Source organism: Nicotiana sylvestris, chromosome 8 (assembly GCF_000393655.2).
Source record: "Nicotiana sylvestris chromosome 8, ASM39365v2, whole genome shotgun sequence".
Classification (NCBI taxonomy): Eukaryota; Viridiplantae; Streptophyta; class Magnoliopsida; order Solanales; family Solanaceae; genus Nicotiana; species Nicotiana sylvestris.
Window position 1 is genome coordinate 6,182,908 of NC_091064.1, and position 24,449 is coordinate 6,207,356.

Consider the following 24,449-nt stretch of genomic DNA (forward strand, 5'->3'; position numbering starts at 1 on the left):
TATCATGACCCAGAGTACCAGAACAATACTCACAGCTGACAGTATAGTCAAGATTCTTTGGATGAGGATTTGGCAGTTTGGACTGTATCAGCCTTAGCATATCTAGTTGTTTTAGCATATGGAACAGACTAGTGTATGATTCTCCCAAAGGAGTAAAAATTTTCTTTTTCTGCAGCTTTTCACCCTTGAATGCTTGACTAGGCTAGAAACTTGGTCCGGGAGTGTTTTGGTAGGCTTGTGGATGTGGATAAGTATTTTGTAGGATGGGAGCACGCCATTGAGTGTGGGCAGGAGGTTGGTTGTATGCTTGTGCATGGTGGACGAAAAAATGAGGTTCTGGTGGGGGATAGTAGTGTTGGGGTGGATTGTGGTGATAAGTTTGTTGGTGGGGTCGAGGTTGATTGTAGTGGTAAGGTGAACCTATGGATCCGGACCAAGTTCCTGAATCAACCATTACTGCTTCCTCTCTTTTCTTTTTCCCAATCCCTCCTATGCCGCCCTGAATAGCCAGAGTAGTTGCTTTGATAGCCGAATAGCTCATGATTTTATTCGACTTGAGGCCCTCTTCTACCATGCCCCCCCGTCTTTACCACTTCGTTGAATGACTTTCCCACAGCTGAGACCAAATGGCCATAGTAAGTAGGTTCCAAAGCCTGTAGGAACTAATCTACCATCTCAATTTCATTCATTGGGGGATCTACTCTTGCTGCTTGCTCCCTCCATCGGAAACCATATTCTCTGAAGCTTTCACTGTGCTTCTTCTCCAGTTTAGTCAAGGACAGTCGATCTGGAATGATCTCAAGATTGTATTGGAAGTGACAAGCAAATGTTTGTGCCAGATCATCCTATGTGTACCATCTTCCATGGTCTTGGCAGGTATACTATTCCAATGCTGATCCACTCAAACTATGACTGAAGTAAGCCATTAACAATTCATCTTTTCCTCCCGCTCCCCCATCTTGCTGCAAAAACCCCTCAAGTGGGTTACTGGATCACTGTGCCTGTTGTATAAATCGAACTTGGGCATCTTGAAACTTGCCGGTAATTGCATATTCGGGAACAGACATAGGTCCTTGTCGGCCACGCTTACTTGCCCTCCCAATCCCCGCATGTCTCTGAATGATTGTTCTAAGCTTTTAACTTTCCTGAACATCTCCTCATGTTCGGGATTTTTGACTGGTTTATCAGCTTCTATCGGGAGGTCAAAGCGAGGAGTATAGGAATGGGTTTCTGGAGCTTTGAAAGTGGGCTCCAAGGGGTAGTATTGGTTGTCCTAGGCCTGGAACATAGGCTCGCTAGGAGATTTGTGGAGTGTAACTGGTGGAGGTGCTACGAAGACAGGAGTTACTGGTAGAGGAGGGTATGGAATTGGTTTAGGGGGTGGAGATTGTGGTGTATGAGAAGTAGTGCCCCGGTAGTGTTGGTAAATGGGAAAGCTCGAGGATAGATCGATGGCAAGATGATCCTGAGTTTGAGCCGGTGGTGGAGTGAAGGTAGGGTTAACTGGGTAAGCGGATGGCGATTGTCCTTTAGCCCAGGCCTGATACATTTCGGCCATTTGTTGTTTCAATTTGTACATCTCTTCTTTCATGGCGTTAACGTCCAACTCTTCTCCTTCGATGACACTGGTGTCTACATCTAGGATAGACATGATTATTTCACCGTTGGATCTGGTTTGGTATGGGTGGGTTGCCAGTATGCTTAGGTGAACTAACTGCTTGAATTCTGGAAACAACAACCAAACTTGTTAGTGATTAGAGTTTTAACAAATAAGCAACCGCACATAGGAATACAATGCACCTAGGCAATTAGTCATTTCTATCATGCATTTGCTTGGTTGCTTGTGTCATCCCGACTTTTTCTTATTTATGACATCTCCTTTTACTGTCACTCATGCCTATTTTCCTTTTAGTTGTGTCGAATCCTATAGATATTGCCTACGTATCATGACCTCGCATGAATCAGACTGACCGTAGTTCTGGTGGAAACAATTATTATTATTTTTATTTATTTTAACAAACGAAACAGTACAATGACAGAAATGATATTACATTTGGACAACACATTAAGAAAATGGTTTAAAAGACTCAACATGGACTCAAACTAAAACATGACTATTATATGAAAAGTTCTAACAATTATGACTATACTTCACTCAAGAATCTTTTGCTTTCAATCACTGGAACATCTGCTCAGGGTGGGGCTTGACCCGGCTGACCCCCTAATGTACGGTACATCCTCTCTAACTCTACTGCAAGATGACGGGAAAAAGTAGGCACATGCTCCAAAAACCTCTCATAATCCATCCCCTAGCAGTTCACATAACTTTGAGAGGTATAAACGGCCAAATCATGGATTTGTGCTTTGAAATCTTGGAGATTCTGGTCTTGGTTTTGTAATTGTTGTTGGCGAGTGATGGCTATATCTCTTATGTGTCCCTCGCGATCTAAAACCGACTCCAATTGAGCCCGAAGTCTGGCCTGCTCGAGTCTTTCTTGTGCTCTCTCCCTATTAATATCTGCATGTTGATGTTCTCTGTTGTACCTTCTCATTTCTTCCAATTGTGCATGGAGCTGAGCCGTTGAACGTATCCAATGATCCTTCTCTTTTTCGAATTGAGCCATTTCTTCTTCAAATCTCATTACTTGGTGTTCTTTACTAGATTTGACCTCCTCATTCAACTGTATGATTTTTTCCTTAGCTTTGTCTAACGCCTTTTGGTTTTTGCCAAAATGGAGTCATAATCTTGCAACTTTTCCATCAGATTGGCAATGATTTTCTGATCTTTCCAACTTCTTACTGGCACTTCAGAGGCTTTCTTTATCTGTTGAAACTGAGCGCGGAGAGTTTTATTCTCGCAAATCAGACTCTTTTTTTCACCTTCTGCTTCTTTTGCTTGTAAGTTTTTCTCAAAATTGAGGTTCCTCAAGCTTTCTTCTAAGGCATGAATAGTTGCTTTGTACCCCTTTTCCTTTTCACCCCAAGCCAACCGTTCTTGGATTTTGTCATCAAAGGCTTGGATATGCGGTCTTTTTATGGGCCTTCTGGGATCGGGTTCTGGTGCATCATCCACACGAGATCTTTTCTCAAACCACCTAGCATAACCTGGATCTATCTCACCTTTCACAGGATTTGGAACTTGGGTATCATCTTTCAAGTATCGACAACCATTCCAAATCTGCTGGATTAAAGCCTTAGGCAGTGTGGCTTCGGGGTGTAGCTCAATCACTTGCACACTCAAATCTTCATCATCAGGCACCACTTGGTATCTCCCTAGCTGTCTTAGAACTCTCTATGGCGCATATGGCTAGACACTCTTCAAACCCAACAACAGCAAATAACTCTTTAAGGCCGACATGTGTATTACCTCTTTTACCGGGAGCCGTCCCAAAGTCCACTCAATTTGACTTGCAATTAAAGATCTTAGGTGGGATATCCAGGCTTCCAGCCCTTATAGAGATTTATAATCTTTTATTCTTTCTTCATAACTCTCACTAAAATTGTCCCTGCTCGGACCATATTGCATGAACTTGAGGTGATGTCGAAGATGTTCAGTCAACCACATTTGCAACAAAATATTGCACCCTTCGAAGAATTTTACTCCGGACTTACACAAAGTCAATGCCCGATAAATGTCTGAGAGAATGATCGGGGCAAGAGTGTGATGCTCTTTGGTAGTGAGGACTTGTACGACTCTGGCTATGCGAATATCAATCGTCCGCTCTTTGTTTGGGAAGACCATGATTCCCAGAAAAGCTACTATGAAAGCGAAACGATGGTGAATCTGTCAGGTGTCCTTGCTTTGTTTGTTAATAAGGCACTTTTCATGAATTTCAAACTCATCCGGCTTTCCGAACCTTGAATATAAGAAGTTGAAAGAATAACACCCTTTAACAACGTTGCTTTTTCTGATTTGATTACTGATATTTAGAAGACCAAAGAATCGGTGCACAAAGGGGGCCTTTGGGAATATGAGATTCTGGTTTCTCAAATCTTCGTCAAAACCGGAATATCCAGCTATTTCTTCTAAAGTGGAAGTAAGCTTAAAATCAGAGAAGCGAAAGACATTGTGAACAGGGTCCCAAAAAGTCACTTGTGCCGCAATCAAATCATCGTGTGGTTTAACTTTCATAATATTTGTGAGTGCTCCCAAATACTTAGTGACCCATCCCTGACCATCTCCTCCTAATTCATACCACCACATCTGAAGCTGAAATAGAAACTCATCTACATCTGTGAATGGTGGGTTCTGGATAGTGCTCATTTTGTACCTGTGAGTGATTTTTTTTTTTTTTAAAATCAAGACTCATTTTGACGCAAAAATCATCACTATTTCTAAAAAATTCATAAAAATATCCTGCTTTGTCAATACGGCCTTTCATCACTTCGATGAAGAAAATTTAAAGGCTGTATTTGCTAACCGGTCAAAAATTTTGAAAAATGATCAAAGGCGACTGTTCTTGCAAAAATCGCCTTCCGGCGCCCTTTTGGGGATATTTGGCAAAATTTTGGACAAGAATGGCATCGCCTTATTTATGGCAAAACAATGACATTTATGTACCCACATTTTTGTGATTATTAATTTTTCATTTATTTCTTTTTTTTTCCAAAAATAGTTGGGCCCGATGTGGGCTGCCTACGTATCTCACATCCGGTGAGAATCAAACTTATGTAGTTCGTATTAAAAAAGACCACTCTTAAAAGAAACACAAAATTTTCTTCTTTTTTTTACAAAAAAAATTTTTTGGCAGAATTTCAATATATTTTGGAAATTGGTTTTTCAAAAACAGACAATTTTCTCTCTTGGTTCTCACATTGATTTTCCTTCTCTAACTTTCCCCTATAAGCCGGTCAACATGCAAATCCGAAACAAATGAATGCACAAGTAGCAAGTAAGATGCATTAGGATGGTCTTTTCGTTTCGGGTACATCTGTCCTAGACAGACCCAACCCCTGTCTCTCTCGACCGAGACTGGGACCTAACTTCGACCGTCATTACGTAGATCCTTCATTGCTTCTGCTTGTACTGATGTCAGTCGTTGGATCGGGCTATTGAGATCATCTTTATCGGCTCTTACCTCGGCACAATAGGCGTTATGAATTTCTTCCCAAGTTGTGGGAGGGTATTTCATGAGCCTACTTACTAGCTTTCTGGTTGCTCTCGACCCATTTCTGCTGTCACAGCTCCTTTTTACCTACACCCCGGAAGGGTATAAGGGAGTTTTTTCCAATTTAAGTGACATTATTCAAAATGGGATTATTTATTTATTTTCAGAGTCGCCACTTGAAATATTTTAATTGGTGTCCCAAGTCACCGATTTATTTTAAATCCCAAGTCAAGGAAATTTCGACTTTCCTTTTTAAGTCTGTGAACCAAAAATTCTAGATAAGGAATTCTGTTAACCTGGGAGAAGGTGTTAGGCATTCCCGAGTTCTGTGGTTCTAGCACGGTCGCTTAACAATTTATACTTGGCTTAGTAAAATTGTTTAATTACTGGTTTTAGAACCTATGTGCATTTAACTTTCACCGCTTTTTAACTAAGAAAATTATCTTGAAATGGGTCACGCACACATGTACCCAATGACGATAGTTCATTTATTAATACGCGCCTAAAGCATACTACCGATTTGTGAGTTATTCGTTTCCTGTGTTTGATTTAAGGTTAGGATAGATATGGAATTATTAAGCCCAAAAAACAAACTTCTTAGTGAACTTAATAATTTCAAATACCTTATCCAACGTTATTTTTTGTTCTTTTCCTTTTTTTTAAAAAAAATATTCCTACTAAATTAACACTTGAAAATTTTCAACTTTTATGGCTAAGTGGTAAAGAATTGTAAACACATTTCTTTAAAAGAAACTTACTATAATCTTAAAAAGAAAATTTATTAGTTTATGGTCTATTCACAAGAATGATTAAAAATATTTAACTGATTTATGACTTAGGGATACTATATAATTATTTCGTCCACGATTAACGATGCTCTATTATTATTTAAAAATTTGGCCGAAGTTGCGCGAACACATACTCCGATTTATTTTGAAAATCATAATTATGTCACGCGAACATGTACATAATCACAATAATACATTGAACGTGCTTAAAGCAAACTACGATCATTTGTTATTTTATATCTAAGTCATAAGAAATTAATACGAAGGCCATAAATTATTTGTGCTCAATTAAACAACCTACGAATTGCAACAAGATTCTTTTAGCATTAACCTCACTAATAGCCAAATTCAAATACCCAAGCATCACAAATTAGCACAAGTAAAGATTATACGATAAAGAAAATCTTGACGCATTGTTATTATTCCAAAAGAAATAAACTTCTCTTAGCATGAAGGAACAATTCTAACTTTTTAAAACAAACACACCGAAAATGAAGATATGACACCCCTTCAACACAAAATTATTTACATTAACACCGTCAATTGTAAAGATAGGACGCAGATGGTAAACTAGGCTTTGCGTCAAGTAAGAGTTAAGTCATGACTTAAAATTACTAGCCTAAGTCATGTGAGCTTGAGTAATTATAGCCGACTCCAAATTAACACAGGTAATGGGATACAAATGAACATGCCAGACTTTCGTCCATTTGAGCGCAACAAACAATTTAAGCCAAATTCGAAAGAATGCCTAATAAAAATGCATAATATCAGAATGATTTATAGTATTGATATGAGTCCTATTTTCATCTCAAATCTGGGCTCAAAAGGGAGCCCAAGTCACGTTGTAAATGCTACTGGCCTAATGATTTCTAAGTAGCCTGAATTAGGCCCAAAAGAAGGCCCAATTCGGCAACTATTATGCATTGACAAAAAAAACAGGGATTCAAGGTCGAATTCCTTCAGCAGCACAAACAGTATCCAAACTCAAGATTGAAGGACCCCAAATTGACTTACAACACACGAAATGGTCCAGACTTAACTCAAAAACAACCATGAATGCTCATTTAATAATTAACCCAAAGCTGACCCTATGTGAATCAGTTAAAATCCATAAGACATACACATATTCATCCACTTAGCCTCCAAAGTTAATTGCTTCAAAAAGAACGAACAACTAAACAGCCAGGAGAGACTCAGAACTAAATACAATAGCAATTCTATAAACTAATCTGATAAACATTAAAAAGAATCGAATTTACCTCACACTAAATGCATTCACAAGCCTATCATAAATGTATGAGTATGAGCTTACTAATAGTTTTAGCATGGATATCATAGCTAATCATGATTCGAATAAAAAATTTAGACAAGAAAACAGACAACTGATGCCTCAGATAGTTTATAACTTAACAGAATCACATGGATTCAGTTGATCCATATTTGACTTGAATATTGTTAAGATCAAATACCTATTATTTCTAGCAGAATTTAAACACAAACATGCCTTTCATGGCTCAAATAAACCTTCACTACAACAAATGATAAATGGTCCTTAAATCACACGGAAACTAACTAAGAAATGAAATGAACTACAACGCAGTGTCAAATAAATGAAGTACAACACTAGTTGGAGCCATATTCTGAATCTCACTCTTTCATTTCATACATCAAACCTGACTGCACATATTTAATAGAGCTCAAAATATAGTACCTGGATATGAAATGAACCAAGGAAGTGAGGTCAGTGATCAGCAACGCTATCCCTGTTAGGGTTTCACCAAACTTTTTCAGTATTATCGATGGTACTTGTTCTCTCGAAAGATCGTTGCTTTTTACTGTTGTGACGTAGTGGACGATATGATCTTCCGAATCTGTAGTACCGTTATATATCTTCAGATACGGTGGCATTTTGAAGGTTTTAGGAATGGCGTGGGGGCTGCTTCCTCGTTGTATAGTTGTTCGATGAATCGACCAACGTCCCGTTTTGGTAACAGCCTTAGGCTCCTGGTGTCTTATCGACCCTTTCTTGATATTCCTTCATCTGGTCGCGGAGCGCCTTATTTTCGTCTTCCATTTCTTCCATTTTCTTTAGAATGGCTGCGAGTGCGTCACTACCTACATCAACAGTAGTGTGAGTGTTACCGGTTCGGGGGGCATCTTGTTCGCCTGTGGCTGTGGTGATTTCTACGTGTGCAGTGTCCCTATTCTCCCTTTGGGTGGGTTTATCAAGTATGTTATTCGGAGTGTTTGTTAGCCATTCTTCCAGTAGCCTTTTTACCACCAATGGCGCTTCTTCCGTTATTGATGTGGAAGCTTCTTTTTTGCGCGAAGCAGTAATGCTTTCGTGGGGGGAGGTGAAGCATTTCGCCTAGGCATGACGCTTGGCATCATGTTCTCATTGTCTTCCCTATCATCTTCATTGATAGTGTTCAAGATGTTGGTAGTCACACCTGCTATCATTTTCAACCTCACATCTCTTTTCCCTGCCATTGTTAGTTGGTGCAAACGAAGAAGAGTTGTGTCCCCTTTTTCTTTATGATCTAGTAAGAACTACAGTTTCAACTGAAAAACTCCCCACAGACGGTGCCAAATTGTTTGTGCAAATAAATGCTAAACTAATTAATGTAAATTGATAGGATGAATCTCAGTTGAATTTAATAATCTCTAGATTAAATGGGAACTAAACTTCTGTACGATGAATAACGTTTATAGCATTAGACAGAGAAATCGTTATGTTATGAGTGACAAGATGTATGATATCATAAATGTATAATAAATGCAAAAAATAGTAGTGATTGTGATATAGAGGAATAGTCACCCAATGATCATATGATTGGATGTTTCCTTTTTCTGGCGACGTGGAACGGAAAGCATTCAATGTCTAAGTGGGATCTTGTGATTTATGGATAAAAATGATCAACAACAAGTATATGGATGCTATGAATAAGACAACTTTCTAGTATATTCTTTTCTCAATCTTACAATATCTCTCAATTCTAGATAAGGGCAGTTCCCCCTTGCTTACTAACTCCTCCTATTTATAAGGGACATTTCCCAAAAAATCCTAAGAAGTACAACACAAAGAATATTCCAAAGGTATATTCGTTTTGTCTCTTTCGGAGTTGACACTACTGACCCTACCTCACTTCGGCTGCTCGCCTCTGGTCGTCGTCCTCTGCCACGACGGCTGTTAGTCGTGATATTGTAATGACTCTGTTCCCTGGCTTCGCTTATCCGTCGTCGTCGTGGTAACCAAATTTGGACCAATACACATATGCCAATTTTAGTACCTTCTTGGCCAAAAGTGCTTTCTTTTTTGTTCAAAGTACTTTTCTTAAAAAAATTAAGTTGTTTGGCCAAACTTTTTGAACGAAAAAAAATTACTTTTGAGTAGAAGTAGAAGCAGTTTATGAGATGTAAAAAAATAGTTTTTCTCAAAAGCACTTTTAAGAAAAATATACTTATTAGATTATTTTTTAAAAGCTTGGCGAAACACTAATTGTTGCTTAAAAAAACTTTTCAACTTAATTAGTCAAACATATACTTATTAGAATTATTTTTTAAAAGCTTGGCGAAACACTAATTGTTGCTTAAAAAAACTTTTCAACTTAATTAGTCAAACATAAAGTGATTTTGCCAAAAATACTTTTTTGAAAAATACTTTTAAGAAAAAACACTTCTCAAAATAAACATATTTTTAGAAGTTTAGCCGAAGATTATTGCCGTAAAAGAGTTGTAGTGAAATGAAAACAAAAAAATTTGGCTCCACACCACACCGTTCAATGTTCACTCACAGAGCAGATCTCCTTTTCCTTTCAAAATTTCTCATCTGCTCTGAAAGCTTCTTGCTTCCTTTTGTAGCAAAACCCAACTTTCTCCCTTCACCCTCACAATTTCAAATTTCTTCTGTTCCCTTCTCCTCTTCCACTATGCCTCACTAACAGTGACCTCCAAAAACACACACACACACACATTGTAAAAATCCAATCTTTTCAATCAAGATTCACAAAAAAATGGCTTCAACAGTACCCAAATCGACAAAACCTTCAAAACCCACAAATCAATTTTCATCCCATTTAGCCATGATTGAGCTGAAGCAAAGAATTCTCACATCTCTCTCTAAACTCTCAGATAGAGATACCCATCAGATCGCCGTTGAGGATCTTGAAAAAATCATTCAAACCCTATCAAACGACGGCGTTTCAATGCTCCTCAACTGCCTTTACGACGCCACTAACGACCCTAAACCCGCCGTTAAAAAAGAATCCCTCCGCCTCCTCCCTACCGTATGTGCTTCACATAATGATTCTGCGGCCACCCATTTGACCAAAATCATAGCCTGCATTGTTAAAAAGCTTAAGGATTCTGATTCGGGTGTTAGGGACGCGTGCCGCGATGCGATTGGGTCGTTGTCTTCGATGTATTTGAAGGGAGAGAGTGATCAAAGTGGGGTTGCATTGTTTGTGAAGCCATTGTTTGAGGCAATGAATGAGAATAGTAAGAGTGTTCAGAGTGGTGCAGCTATGTGTATGGCTAAAATGGTGGAATGTGCTTCCGAAACGCCTTTATTGGCTTTTCAAAAGCTTTGTCCAAGGATCTGCAAGTACCTTAACAATCCTAATTTCATGGCTAAGGCTTCTTTGTTGCCTGTTGTTTCAAGCTTATCACAGGTTCTCTTAAAGCAGTTACTCCCTTTCGATACAATTTATTTGACATAGTTTGCATTGACACGGAATTTAAGAAAAAAATGAAGACAGTTCGAAATTTGTGATCATAATCATGTCATAACATTTCCGTGACTGAAAAACTTTTGAAAAACTTGTTGCCTTAAACATGCCATAATATTTGTGTGACTATAAAAGCTTCTCGTTAAGGATAAAATGAGAAGTGTAAAATTAATAGATTTGAATTATAGATGTTTGTGTTTGTCGTTCTTTTTTTGAAACGAACTAATAAGGAAATAGTGTCACATAAACTGGAACTGAGGAGTATTTGTTTACCTTGGTATTGCATCATGTTTATTCATTTCTGGAATGTAGTGTTATGCTCTTGATATTAAGTTGAAGCCAGTGAACTTTTGTGCTGGTGTTGCAGGCCTAATATATAGTAATTAATATATAAAAGTGTCCCTCTTTAATAGCTTAAGCTTTATAAGATAGCTAACATAATTTAACATATTAAGTCTCAATGCTGCCTATCAACTAAATATTTTCGCATATTTGGTGCAAAGCATCAGCCAGCACGTGAGGGCGTGTGTTGCAAACCTGAAACAAATAAATAGAGTGCCATTTCTCCAACAATTTAACACTTTTAGACCAGGGGGTTTACACAGTTCAACACTAGTTTGCTTTAAGACGTATCTGTTTATTAAGGTTTTAATTTCAAGTTTCAACACGTAAGTGAGTGAAACATTTTATTTTTTGTTATAGATGATGTTTAATTACAAAAAGAGAAATCAAATAGTGTTACCTAATCCGTGCCTTCAGTATGATAGATATTGACTATAGGCTTTTTGGTACGAAATAGTGAAAGCCAAACTGGAGTCTGATGAAGGACTTAAGATTATAGGCGCTTCTTATGTAGTGTGCATTTGGTGCAGCATGAGGAAATGGTTATTTCCATGCCCAACGTGTTCTATGATTCCGAAACTGTTTTCTGTCATTATCATTTGAGAATGCCTCTTGTTGAGGGAGCAGCCACTAGTCAGTTATCATATTCAATAACCTGATATTTGTATTCTGATAATAATTAAGATAGCATTTCTGCATCTTTTTTGGTTCTCGAAGCACTTACACCTCTTTGAACTCTTTGCACAAAGATATTGTCAGTGGATTTAGCTGTTTCCCGCAGCTTTATGTATTTTTAGGAGTGCATTCTATAATGACTTGTTCTGCACCAAGCATATTTTGAACATGTAGGTGATGATGAGCATAAGTATGAGTATAGATAGATCTAAAACAACTAGAGGGCTGAATTGTGTCTAGAAAAGCAAAAACACTGGGAGAAACATTTGATAACATAGTTAGTCAAGTGATACTTTTGAAAGAGCTGTGCTTTCTAGGATTAGATTTCTTGAAGTGAAAAGAAGGGTTTAAGTTCAGACGTTGAGCGGAAGAATGTCCCATAGTTTCCTAAAAATATACCCCTAAATTAACTAATTAAGATGGTGCGAAAATAAAGAGAGGGGCCCCAAATTTGTGAATTCTTTAGAAATAAATTCAAACATTCTGCTGGTTCATGGATCAACCAGATCAAGTTACGTGAAGGGCTGCTTTATTTTTTTCTTAATTTTTGCATAAGCATCACACCAGAACAAGGACTTCCCTACTCAGGAACTGTAGGCTATGCCAAAGCTCGCGACTCATGACCTCTAGGGCAATTCTGGAACACTTGAGTCTCCAAAGTGAAGAGAGATAATGTGTAACTACCTTATCAAAAGAAAGTGAAGATAAATAATGTTAAGTTGTCAACTCTCAAGATCTGTGAACAGCAAGGAATACTATGTATTTGTAAAACAAAAGTATAAACCAATACTGAATTATATCTTACTTTGGGAATGGTTAAATGAGTCCTTAATTTGCTAAGTATACTTATCCGAGAAGGATAGGGTTGTGTTTGTTTTTTACTGATGATATTTTGTTAGACGTACTTGTATAAAAAGGAAAAAACAAAAAAGATATTGTGATATGAGTGACGTCTGGTTATACCTTTTTTTATAGGCATGAGTTCTGGTTATACTTGATAAATCTTTAGTTCTGTTAATATTTATACATGTTTGGCCCCTTGTAAATTATTCTTCAGTAATGGCTTTTGCTTGCTTATTATAGCAGCAGCCGAGGACTCATCTTTTTGTATTAGATTTGTTGTCCTTCCGTGTGATATTGGCAAAACTGTATAAGTACATGAACTATACTTTGAGATAATTCACACCTTCGGATTTGTCTCTTTTCCCGTCCTTTCTATTTGGCATCACATATAATGAAAGCTTAAATGTCATCTTTAAAGCGGTTGTGGCTATATTTAAAGCCTTCAGAAACCATACTATTGCAGGTAGGAGCCATAGCACCACAAAATTTGGAACCTTTATTGCAGACAATTCACGAATGTCTCAGTAATTCGGATTGGGCAACTCGTAAGGCTGCAGCTGATACATTAAGCGCCTTGGCGTTGAATTCAAGCAACTTGGTAGCAGGGGGAGCCACTTCCACTTTAACTGTGCTTGAAGCTTCTCGGTTTGACAAGGTACCTTCCTGTAGTAATTCTGTAACATAGTGTTAGGGTAACTTCATAGATTATTTTTGAAGGGTACTATAATACTAGTTTGATAAAGCTTGGTCAACAATAACGAGAATCATGTCTAGCCAAAGTTGCCCTTAAGAGAGTTGAAATGATTTAAATCATGTATGAGTTTGCTGCTGAAGGCCAAATTAGACGGTCCTAAAGTTGGTGGGTGAACAATAACACTTCTGGTGACACGATTATCATGGAGCATTTCCAAACTTGAATATATAAAAAATAAACTGAATTTTGACTAACCAAAATGTAAAAGTGAATGAGATTAAATTTAAACATATCTTTGAACATGAAGTTTGCAAGCAGATTGCAACTCTATGTTAAATGTTAATTTTGTGGGTACACTCAACTTCAGCAAATATATGTTATTCACTTATTTGTTTGTCATTATGGGTAATATTTTTCTAGCAAATCTAAATCGTAATTGCGTTTTCCAGATAAAACCCGTGAGAGATAGTATGCTGGAGGCTTTGCAGCACTGGAAGAAAATTGCAGGGAAAGAAGATGGAGCCGCAGATGATCAGAAAGCTTCAGCTCATGGTAAGCGGGGAAGCGTGTATATTTTATATGCCGCTTTAAAGTCTATGGATCTCCTTCCTGCTTTAACGGGACTATCATTTCAGCTGGTGAATCTTCTGAATCTGCTGGATCGTCAGAAAAGAAGGATCTCCAAAATGCTGGTGAGTGCAATGAGGCTTTGGTCAAGGACTCATATAATGGAGCTTTTTCCAATAATTCTATTTCCTAAACTCAGGCTAGCAACTTTTCTGATAAAACAGTGGGCATATTAAAGAAGAGAGCTCCAGCTTTGTCGGACAGAAAGTTGAACCCAGAATTCTTTCAGAAACTTGAAGAAAGGAGTTCAGGTGATTTGCCGGTGGAAGTGGTTGTCCCTCGTCAATGTCTTAATGCATCAAATGTACCAACTGAAGTAGAGTCTGAGTCAGACAAAGCAGAAACAGGACAGAGAATAATTAGGAAAAGCCAGCTTGATGCTGGGTATAGTAACACGGAGAGTCAAACTTCCGGGGTAAGTGGCAGACATGACACTGTTGATGAGGGAGATTTGAATCAGAGAGAATCATCCAGTTACCGTGCTGGTTTTGCAAAAAATTCTGGTCCATCTGAGGGGTTTATGGCTAACAAAGGAAACTGGTTAGCCATTCAAAGGCAATTGTTACTTCTGGAGAAACAACAAGCTCATCTAACAAATATGTTGCAGGTTCGCCTATTTAATATTAATTTTCTTATTTTTACAATGGTTTCACTATCCACTTTTCTACCAACAGCTCTCCCCAATTGCAGGATTTCATGGGCGGATCTCACGGTAGCATGGTGGCTCTTGAGAATAGAGTACGTGGCCTTGAAAGAGTCGTTGAAGACATGGCACGTGATTTGTCGCTTTCAGCAGGTCGAAGAGGTGGTACTACTTTTGCAGCGAGATTTGATGAATCTCATAATAGGCCTCTTGGGAAGTATAATAGCTTTCATGATTACTCCAGTACCAAGCTAGGTAGAGGTAGTGAAGGGAGCATCTCATTTGGCGAAAGGTTTGTGCCATCTGATGGTAATTCTTCGGGCATGAGGGGAAGGAGCCCACCAGGGAGATTGGATAATCCTGATGCTTGGGACTTTCATGCATATGGTAAGAATGGGCAATTGGGCTCTAGGAGAGGTATAGGTGGTGGGCACATGGATGCTAGGTCGTCTAAACCAGAAAACGAGATAGATCAGGTTGGCACCAGGAGAGGATGGGCCAAAGGAGCGGGACCCGTTAGGTTTGGCGAGGGACCTTCTGCCAGAAGTATCTGGCAAGCTTCAAAGGATGAAGCAACTTTGGAGGCTATCCGTGTGGCTGGTGAAGACAATGGAACTGCTCGAGGCGCTAGAGTAGCTATTCCAGAATTAGAGGCTGAAGCACTAACAGATGACAACGTCGTGCGAGAGCGTGATCCGGTTTGGAATTCCTGGACCAATGCAATGGATGCATTTTCTGTGGGTGATATGGAATCAGCTTTCTCTGAAGTTCTGTCTACTGGAGACGATTTCTTGCTTGTGAAGCTGATGGATAGATCAGGCCCAGTGATCGATCAACTATCTAATGAGGTGGCAAGTGAGGCCTTGCATGCTATTGCTCAGTTTTTTATGGAGCCAAACTTGACAGACATCTGTTTATCTTGGGTCCAACAGGTACAAATATCTCTGATGCCCTTTCTTGAGTTCATGTTAATAGATTTTTCTTCTTCCAGAGTAAGTTGTTTCCGTAGAATATCTCTACAATTGCAATAATGTCTTGTAGTTTTAGTTGTCTTCTCGGGTTAGGAGGTAGACGTCATAGAGCTCCTCTGACAGAAACATGTAGTTCCTCAACCTGATTCGTCCACATAAGTACAACCTCCTCTTACCTGATACAAGCAGTCAAGTTTTGAATGGGAGCATTGCGGAGAGTCAAGTTCCTAGCCTTCCCTGTGCCATGCAGAATCTGTTCATTTTGCACTCCAAGAGCACATATAGCAATGAACTATTTTATGCTACCTAGTTTGTAAATTCTGAATGGAGTGTATTTACCATTGAGTTTATAAAAAACAAAGGAGCTAATGTGTTGAATGTAAATAATGAGGTAATGGGCTCTGAACGTTATCTTTTTGCTCACTCATTCAAAAAATAAGTCTCACTATCAAGAGAATTTAATGAAATCTATTTCGTTCACTTTTGGGTATAACCCTTCTACATTTAGCATTTCCTTCAGACTGAGCTCAAGTAAATCATGAATTTCTACGTAACATGCAGATAAGTAGGAGTCAATCTGTCAGTTTTCCCTTTAGTTTGTCGCTGGATTTTCTCTAATGGAAAATTGTGCCTTGACTTGAACTGTTCATTTCCTTTTCAATATCATGCGAGCGAAAGATAAACCGCATCATTACTGTATAACAGACAAATTATTCATATTTCACATCAATTTCTGTAACTACTTAATACTTTCTTCTTAGAATATGGAGGTCGATGATTAGGGTAGAAAGGTAATTGGTCGTAGTGTGTTTTTCTGATCTGTTCCAGGTTTATTAGAGCTAGGCTAGCTGACTAGTACATTGTCTTCGATTCTTAGAGTGGTAGTACTAGGGTTGTTTTTTATACTATCTTCCGTTTCGGTTTTCTGGTACCTTGTTGTGTTACTGCTTGTTGCTATTGCCTTTTCTATTGGTATTGCTTTCTTCCATTTGTTTTTTTCTCCGGTTCTTACATTGCTAGTATCATTTTTCTAGCCTTGTTGTTATTTACTTGTTTTCTGCTCTTCCTCTTGAGCCGAGGGTCTTTCGGAAACAGCCTCTCTACTCCCCTAGGGTAGGGGTAAGGTTTGCGTACGCATTACCCTCCCCTGACCCCACTTGTGGGATTTCACTGGGTTGTTGTTGTTTTTGTTGTTCTACATAATAGTTTCTTCAATTATTATTATCTGGCGCTTAACCACTACAAATCTGAATCTATAAACTTTCTATTATCAGCTTAGGCTTTCAAATGCTCTTCTCTGGTGAATTAATCAATTAGGAATGTCGTGTCTGGACTGCAAGACAGTTCTATTTTTAGTCTGTTTAGCTTTATTTTTTGGAAACACGTGTGCTAGGATAGGGTTTGAAAGATTTTCTTGTGTGCCTGAAGATTTAATCTTGGAAGAGCCTTTCGTCTCCCGAAAAACAAATTTCAGATCTGTACTCGTTATTCTAGAAAATAAAACAACTATTTTCCAGAAAACTATTGTTTCGTTTACAATAAGGTCCCTAAAGTTTGAATATTTCCCACATTATTTTCTCTTTTTCCCCTCATAATCTGTGTCAAAATCCTCTGTTGCATTTGTGAAGTGTGAACAAATTAAGCTGAAGCTTGATACAATCTTATTAAGTTTTTACACTGACTTATATCATTGTCCTTTTTTTTTCACTGTGTTTTCAGTTACTAGATATTGTTGTAGAAAATGGACCTGATGTAGTGGACATTCCTATGGAAGTGAAAAAAGAGCTGCTGTTTAATTTGAATGAAATTTCATCATCAGTAGATATGCCCGAGGATTGGGAAGGTGCAACACCAGAGCAACTGTTGTTGCAATTGGCTTCTGCTTGGGATATTGATCTGCAAGAGCTGGAGAAGTAGCTGCCTTCTAGCTGGTTCCGCCTGTTGCATGAAGTTACTGTCTCGTGAATTTTCTCCCGGGCAAGCTCAATTTACATAGAAGCAACTCTTTTCCCAGTTTACTAGTTCACCTTGGAAAATATTTCTGCATTGATTGATATTTGAGATTTGATGTAAATTGCGATGCTTTATTCTTCGAATTCTTGTACTTGGGCAGTCTGCTTCGCTTGCAAATCACAATTTTGCTGTCATCTTAACCAAAATTGTGTCATGGATTGTTCTCGCAGCTCAATAGTTAAGCGGTCTGTGAAAGTTAAATAAGATTCATATATAACGTTTAGTAAAGGATCACCACGAAAGGGTGTGGTGGGATCAATGAGTTTTTTCCGTCCGTAGCTAGAGGTCTCAGGTTTGAGCCTGAAAAATTCTGCTCTCCTTTTATACTTTGTTACTACTTTTTCTTTTATTTTCACACTCCTTTCCCCTTTATAGCTTGAGTAGAGTGGAGAGATAGACCAAGACCTTTTTTTATAGTTTCTAATATGTCTCTTCATACATACCCATCAAAAGTACTTATTCCTTAGATTTGAGTTCAAATAATTGCTATTCAACTATGCCCCTAGGGCCCAGCTCAAGTGGCAAAGGGTAGTGGATTTGTGTCTTACGTCACAGGTTCAAGCCCCCACACCATGCAAAGCAAAGCCTGATATTTAAGTGGAGAAGGGTAGAGGGGCGGACCCATTATCCACCGAGTTTCGAAGGCTGCGGTTGGTCCAAAGGATCGCCCCAGACGGATTTCTCGGTCATCAAAAAAAATAAAAATTGCTATTCAACTATGTAGTTCATTAAAACATAAGATTCTCTAAATATTCCAAATACTTAAAAGGGGAGCAATGGTAAAGTTGTCTCTCTGTGACCTATAAGTCATGGTTCGAGCCGTGAAAGCATTAACTGATATTTGCATTAGGGTAGGCTGTCTACATCACGTCCCTTGAGGTGCAGCCCTTCCCTCGATCCTGCGTGATCCTGCGTGAACGCGGGATGCCTTGTACATCGAGCTGCCCTCTTTATATCCAAATAGTTAGTTGACTTTGGTCATTGTAATCTAATTTATCCATTAAAAATTGACAAAAAAACAGTCATAATTAACATATAAATGTTCTTCATATATAGAGGAGGTGTCCATTTAACATTGATAGATTGAACTATGGTCATGTATCTTTGAATAAACTTGAAAAGTTATAAGGACTTTAGTCATTGTCTATATGCATGGTATGTACATTAGTCCCTTAAAAATTAAGTATATGTGTCAATACATAAACATGGTCATGAAAGGCTATATTTTCCTAACATAATGTACAAAATCTGAAGAAACTTCACAAGAAAAAGTAGTCATTATGCTTAGAAGGTTTTAGTCTTTTGCTGTATCAACATTAGCTTCATTGCTTTCAACAGTTTCAGTGTTATTTGCATTACTTTGCAATGGAGCTGGGGATTTGGAAGTGTCTTCTGCAGCTTCCTCTTCTTCCTTTTTCTTGTTCCCTGATAGATATGCCAAAGCAGTGACGACATCGCTGATCAACGGACGAACACTGGCTTCCTGTTGCAGACACATTGCTGCAATTGCTAGAGCTTGGTACAGTCCCTTCTTTGGGTAGTTCCCTTTCAGCATTGGATCTACCATTAAGTGAAACTTTTTCTTGTCTTTGAACAGTGGTTGTGCCTGCCAAGCAATTTGTGTAAGAGTTAACTTTTATACGTTGACAGTGTAAAAGAATTCTTATATTCTCAACTCTTTGAAAAGATAATTATAGGTTATCCGTCCATAAAAAGTCAGATTAGTAACCTAAATCAGGCAAATCGCCTGTGCTATAGCAGGTTAACAAACATTAATGTCAGTGAATAAAGATTAACACAACAATAAGAGTTGCCACCATGTGACAAGGAGGTTATGACTTTAAGTCGTGGAAACATCCTCTTGCAGAAATGTAAGGTATGATTGTGTAAGATAGACCTACTGTGGTTTCTCCCTTCCCCCCCCCCCCCCCCGACATAGCGAGAAATTTGTAGAAATGACACCAGGTAGCCACCTTAAAGGGCTGCTATTTAGGAATTAGCCAGTGTGTCAGGAATTTCAGTTTGTCAGTTCAGATTTTCAGGACAGAATTGTCCTGAAGTTAAGATTTTTAGTTTAAAATTTCAGTATAAAATAAATACTGGCTAATCTAATCTCTAAATAGCATCCCTGAGAATGGCTATCTGTGCACTTGCCCCGAGAATTTTGTGCACTGGGCTGCCCTTTGTTGTGTATATAAGTTTGGAATGGTTCATAATGTTACAACAATGTTTTAATTGGAAGTAAAAGTGTGACCTCATTGCTTAAGCATTTCATAGTGGCAATGAAATGTTGGAACTTACCCACTGAACAAGATTCTGTTCTGCACTTGGTTTTGAGGTGTCAATGACTCTTCTTCCTGTGATCATTTCCAAAAATACAACTCCAAAGCTGTAAACATCAGATTTTGCAGTCAATTGACCTGTGGAAGCATATTCAGGTGCACAATAGCCATAGGTTCCCATGACCCTGGTGGACACATGACTTTTATCGCCCGTTGGCCCTAACTTGGCAAGTCCAAAATCCGAGAGCTTCGGATTGAAGTTCTCGTCTAGAAGTATGTTGGAGGCTTTAAAATCGCGGTAAATCACCGGAGGGTTAGCTGTTTCATGCAAGTATTCAAGTCCTTTTGCTGCTCCTTCTGCAATTTTCATCCTTGTATCCCAATCAAGTGGGTTTTTTTCTGGATCAAGTTCTGCCAAACAAGGTGAATATAATTGGTAAACAAAGTGAAAATAAACTCAAGGCTCATGTTAGTGGTTATGTTGCGCGAGCTTTCCAAAAATATTGTTGCACCAGTGTCGGATCCTCCAAAAGTGCAATAATGTTGGAGGATCCGACATGCACCTAGCAACATTTCTGGAGAGTCCGAGCAACATAATTAGCGGCCTTGTATCATTAACAGTGCTAAAAAAGGTTGGCAAAAGAGTAGGCTGGTGCATTAAGCTCCCGCTATGCGTTGGGTCCGGGGAAGGGTCAGACCACAAGGGTCTATTGTACGCAGTCTTACCCTGTATTTTTGCAAGAGGCTGTTTTCACGGCTCTAACTCGTGACCTCTGGTCACATGACAGCAACCTTACCAGTTACGCCAGTGCTAAAAAAGGTTACTTGATGAGTATGCAAAACTTCAAGTTGTGTAAAGGAAGTAAGAAATGGTGGCATATCCATATACATACCAAGAAGGTGATCTTCTAGTGAACCATTTGGCATGTATTCATATACTAATATTCTCTGGTCACCATCTGAACAATATCCTACCAAATTGACAAGATTAGGGTGATGAAGAAGACTTAATATCAGAACCTCCACAAGAAATTCTCTAGTTCCTTGGAAACCATTCCTGTCAAGTTGCTTCACAGCAACATCCTTGAATAAAAACAAACAAACAAACAAAAAATAAAAGAAGTTAAACCTTTTGATAGAATAATCATTCTAACTCTCAAAATTTGAAGCAATCATATTAAATTATTAATATTGGAGAGATAGAGGGTGTGATTGGTATGAAGGAAAATATTTTAAAAAAATAAGTCAACTTTGGTGTTTGGTTGCCAGAAAATATTTTCTAAAGAAAATTATTTGAAATAACTTCACTTATTTTTTGGTAGAAATCATTTTCCTTCACAATATAAAAAAAGGACAGCCCAGTACACAAGACATCCCGCCTTCACACAGGATCCGGGGAAGCGCCATACCCTAAGGGGTGTGATGTAGACAACTTGCCCTAATGCAAGCATTAATGGCTTCTTCATAATCATCTAAACTCTTAAATTTATTGCACGGCTTTAACCAACATTTAGACATTATCATCAATCTTTAATACTCAAATTTTTTATCAAAATACTCTCCGATTTGCTAATGTTATTATCAATCTTTAACTGATATTTTCTTTGAAAAATATTTCACTCTCCCATCAAACATCGAAAAATAAGTCATTTTTTCGAAGAACCTTTTTAAAAGTTAGACTTCTGTCATACCAAACACACCCGAGGGAGAAAATCGAAAGCGAGGAGAGTACCAAGTTCTTGCTTTCAATGTGTCCCTTGTACACTCTGCCAAAACCACCTTCACCAAGCAAACGATCATTGTCAAAGTTTTGAGTGGCAAGTTTCAATTCTTGGAATGTGAAGATTTCAGCAGAAATGTTTCCTTTTCCAAGTTTTGCTATTTCTTCTGCTATGTACCTCCTTCTGCTGCTGTCTGCACACCAGCACAAGGATGATTATGATGTGAAAGCTGGAGAAAACTAAGGTCCGTTGGTGAGGTTAATTAGTTTTAGAATGGTAAAAAGGATAGTTCGGTGCACGAAGCATTCCGCATTAACGCAGGGTCCGAGGAAGGGCGGCACCGTAGGAGGTATGATGTAGGCAGCATATCTTGATGCAAACATGGTGGTTGATTCCACGGCTCGAACCCATGACCTATAGATCATACTGAGACAACTTTACCTTTGCTCCAAGGTTCCCCTTCAGTTTTAGAATGATAATGTCAAGAAAAGTTATTCAATGAATTTCCAACACAAGTATTTCATTATGGTGATTCGGCTATTTTTATGTTGGCTGTCAACCTATAAATATTTTCAATGAACTTCCAACACAAGAATTTTATTATGGCGATTCCATTATTTTTATGCTGGCGGTCAACCTATCGCAACTTTTTCCAATGAACTTCTACCACAAGCATTTTCATATTGGAGTTGTATTATTTTCATGCTGGCTATCAACCTATCGTAACCTTTTTTTGTGGGGGGTCTAGAGTTGGGACCGGTTAATTAGCTGAGTACACATAGGCCTAGTTTTTCAAAACACACACTAATGTGATTAATTTATGTTTGATGGCACCCAAAAAAAAGCATTTGATTCTTTTATCAAGCACCATACCATTGAATTTATTCAGCAACTATGTTTATTTTGATGGTTAATCAACTCTTTTTTTTTTTGGGGGGGGGGGGTAGGATCTTGAATACTAAAGGCAATGTCTTTTTATTGATAAAACAGCAACAACAACAATAACAAAAAACTTGGTGTAATCTTACGAGTGGGGTTTGGAGAGGATAGTGTATACGCAGACCTTACCCCTACCTTGAAAAGATAGAGATGTTGTTTTCGATACACCATCGGAAAAGAAAAATGCAAAATTGTAAAACATTCAAAGACAATGCAATTCCAATTAAATTTAACAAAATGGGATGGCCAAAAATAATAGATAAAATCAAAGGGCAGACAAATTTTACCATTTCTAAAAGAAAGATTGGATTGAGTTTTTGTGTTCTTGTGTTCTTGAATATTCTTTCTCAAAGATCTTTTATGAACAGCTTCTTCCTTTGCAACACAACATGTAAAGCAATTCATCTTCATTTTCTTCTTGTTACCCAATGTCATACCTAATATTCACAACAAAAAATCATCAACAATGAGCTTCTCTTTTTTATTTCTTATATTTTCCTGGCCGACAGATTTCGCTCATCAAGTTCTTGTTTGATTTTCTGCCTGTCACAACACCACAATATTCATCTTTTTTGGGATTAATGTCCTAACTGTTGCCAATTTAATTTGATCTTCTGCTCGTTAGAACACCACAATGTTCGTCTTTTGGGGATTAATATCCTAACTATTGCCAAATTTAATGATGAAAATTCCCAAATAGGAATCTAAGAGGAACACATTAACAAATTTGATAATCCACATGAAGATGAAAAATTGAAACCCTTTAATTCCAGAAAGAACCAATTTTCTTTCTGGCCTTTTAGGGAATCAATTTTTTTTTTTTTTTTTTTTTTTGGGTTAGGAAAAATGTTTATTTTGCTTCCTTGCCCTTCAGACAATGATTTCTGGTATGATAGGAATATATTTAAATTCATTTTGTTCCTTCTTTGGAGAATATTACACTTGTCAGGGAAATATTTCTCTGAAAAGCAAGTAATTTTTTTTTTTTTGTATGACTAAATTGACTGGCTCTCCTTCTCTCCTTTTTTTTTTTTTTTTTTTTTTTTTTGCCTATGCAAATTACTAATTTTTATTTTTTTTATAACTGATAGCAATAAGGTGGTTTTTATATTTATTCTCTGACTTTAATTAAAAGGTGACTTACTTTATCATTTTCTCCAGTTTAGCAAGAACAAATGGACCTTCCATTTAGTTAGGAAAATTTCAAAATGTACATAGATCTTCTCTATGCAATTTCTAAGGGTTGTTTGGTTGGAAAGATGTTATTTAGAGATTAATTATCTTGGGGTTAGTTATTTTCGGGATTAGTTATTCTGCCTTTCTATGGGGATAAAAAAATACTATAATTCCGGCATAATTAATCTCGTGATTAATTATATCGCAATTTTCTCCCAACCAAACATAGAATAAACTTTTCTTAAATTTAGTCCCGGGATTAATTATTCTTTATCTCTCATACCAAACGAGCCATCAATATTTAACAAGTGAAATATGCACATCTTGTGAGATTTTAAATTTGAATAATTTCTTATATGTTATATATAATATTGAAAAAGGAAAAATAGTTAATTTTTGGATAATTTTTATCTTAACGGCTTAAAAATATATAAACATCAAATGATGTTATAGGTATATAATCATTCATTATAAAAGTAAAAAATATTGTATATAATTAGATGTATTACGTCATAACATCTTGCAAATGTTTAACAAATATTGTCTTTAACAAATTGCATCAATCTCCATATATCCTCGCCAGATGTATCTATTTCCTAAGATATTGTCATATTCTTTTGTGTTATTGTACCACATTCTTTGCATCTTATACTATATGAACTTTCTTTCAAAATGTCGACAAAAACACTTCACACCAAACTCTTTTTATTCCTGAAACAAAAAATTAAGCCCCCGCTTGATCATAGATTTTACGAAATTTGTCATTTTTTTGGACAAATACTTGTTTGTTTATATCCATATTTTGGCAAATTTCTAAGTCCCAAAACCAACTCAAGAATTATTTTTGGCCTAAAATATTACCATTTGATTTTTAAAAAAAAAATCAAAAATAGCCCTATA

The 24,449-nt window shown here is 37.6% G+C and overlaps 2 protein-coding genes across 3 annotated transcripts; one reads left to right on the top strand and one right to left on the bottom strand.

Moving 5' to 3' along the window:
* Positions 1-9,655: 9,655 nt before the first annotated feature.
* Positions 9,656-18,905, top strand: LOC104245938 (microtubule-associated protein TORTIFOLIA1). 2 transcript variants are annotated; one of them, XR_011401449.1, is made up of 8 exons: positions 9,656-10,566; positions 12,947-13,138; positions 13,627-13,729; positions 13,813-13,869; positions 13,969-14,411; positions 14,495-15,379; positions 17,138-17,395; positions 18,770-18,905. XR_011401449.1 is itself a non-coding variant. In XM_009801651.1 (7 exons), the coding sequence occupies exons 1-7, from the start codon at positions 9,910-9,912 to the stop codon at positions 17,333-17,335; spliced, it is 2,535 nt and encodes an 844-aa protein (XP_009799953.1). In that variant the 5' UTR covers positions 9,656-9,909; the 3' UTR covers positions 17,336-17,577. The 2 variants fall into 2 exon arrangements, 1 of the variants encoding a protein (XP_009799953.1); XM_009801651.1 differs by lacking the exon at positions 18,770-18,905 and having other exon boundaries at positions 17,138-17,577.
* LOC104245939 (probable serine/threonine-protein kinase PBL23) lies at positions 18,511-23,201 on the bottom strand. The gene is made up of 5 exons (XM_009801652.2): positions 22,661-23,201; positions 21,446-21,627; positions 20,607-20,796; positions 19,733-20,124; positions 18,511-19,037 (listed from the first exon to the last, which is right to left on the bottom strand). Exons 1-5 carry the CDS (start codon positions 22,806-22,808, stop codon positions 18,726-18,728), a joined length of 1,224 nt encoding a protein of 407 aa, XP_009799954.1. The 5' UTR covers positions 22,809-23,201; the 3' UTR covers positions 18,511-18,725.
* Between the last annotated feature and the right edge of the window lie 1,248 nt (positions 23,202-24,449).

Bases quoted from the DNA above. Each gene is read 5' to 3' on its own strand.
- LOC104245938 (XM_009801651.1), top strand. From the start codon at position 9,910: ATGGCTTCAACAGTACCCAAATCGACAAAACCTTCAAAACCCACAAAT. The intron at 14,412-14,494 runs GTTCGCCTATTT...CCCCAATTGCAG, and splicing joins ATCTAACAAATATGTTGCAG to GATTTCATGGGCGGATCTCA. The intron at 15,380-17,137 runs GTACAAATATCT...CTGTGTTTTCAG, and splicing joins GTTTATCTTGGGTCCAACAG to TTACTAGATATTGTTGTAGA.
- LOC104245939 (XM_009801652.2), bottom strand. From the start codon at position 22,808: ATGACATTGGGTAACAAGAAGAAAATGAAGATGAATTGCTTTACATGT. The intron at 20,797-21,445 runs GTACTCTCCTCG...TTTTTATTCAAG, and splicing joins ACATTGAAAGCAAGAACTTG to GATGTTGCTGTGAAGCAACT. The intron at 19,038-19,732 runs GTAAGTTCCAAC...ATTGCTTGGCAG, and splicing joins AACAGAATCTTGTTCAGTGG to GCACAACCACTGTTCAAAGA.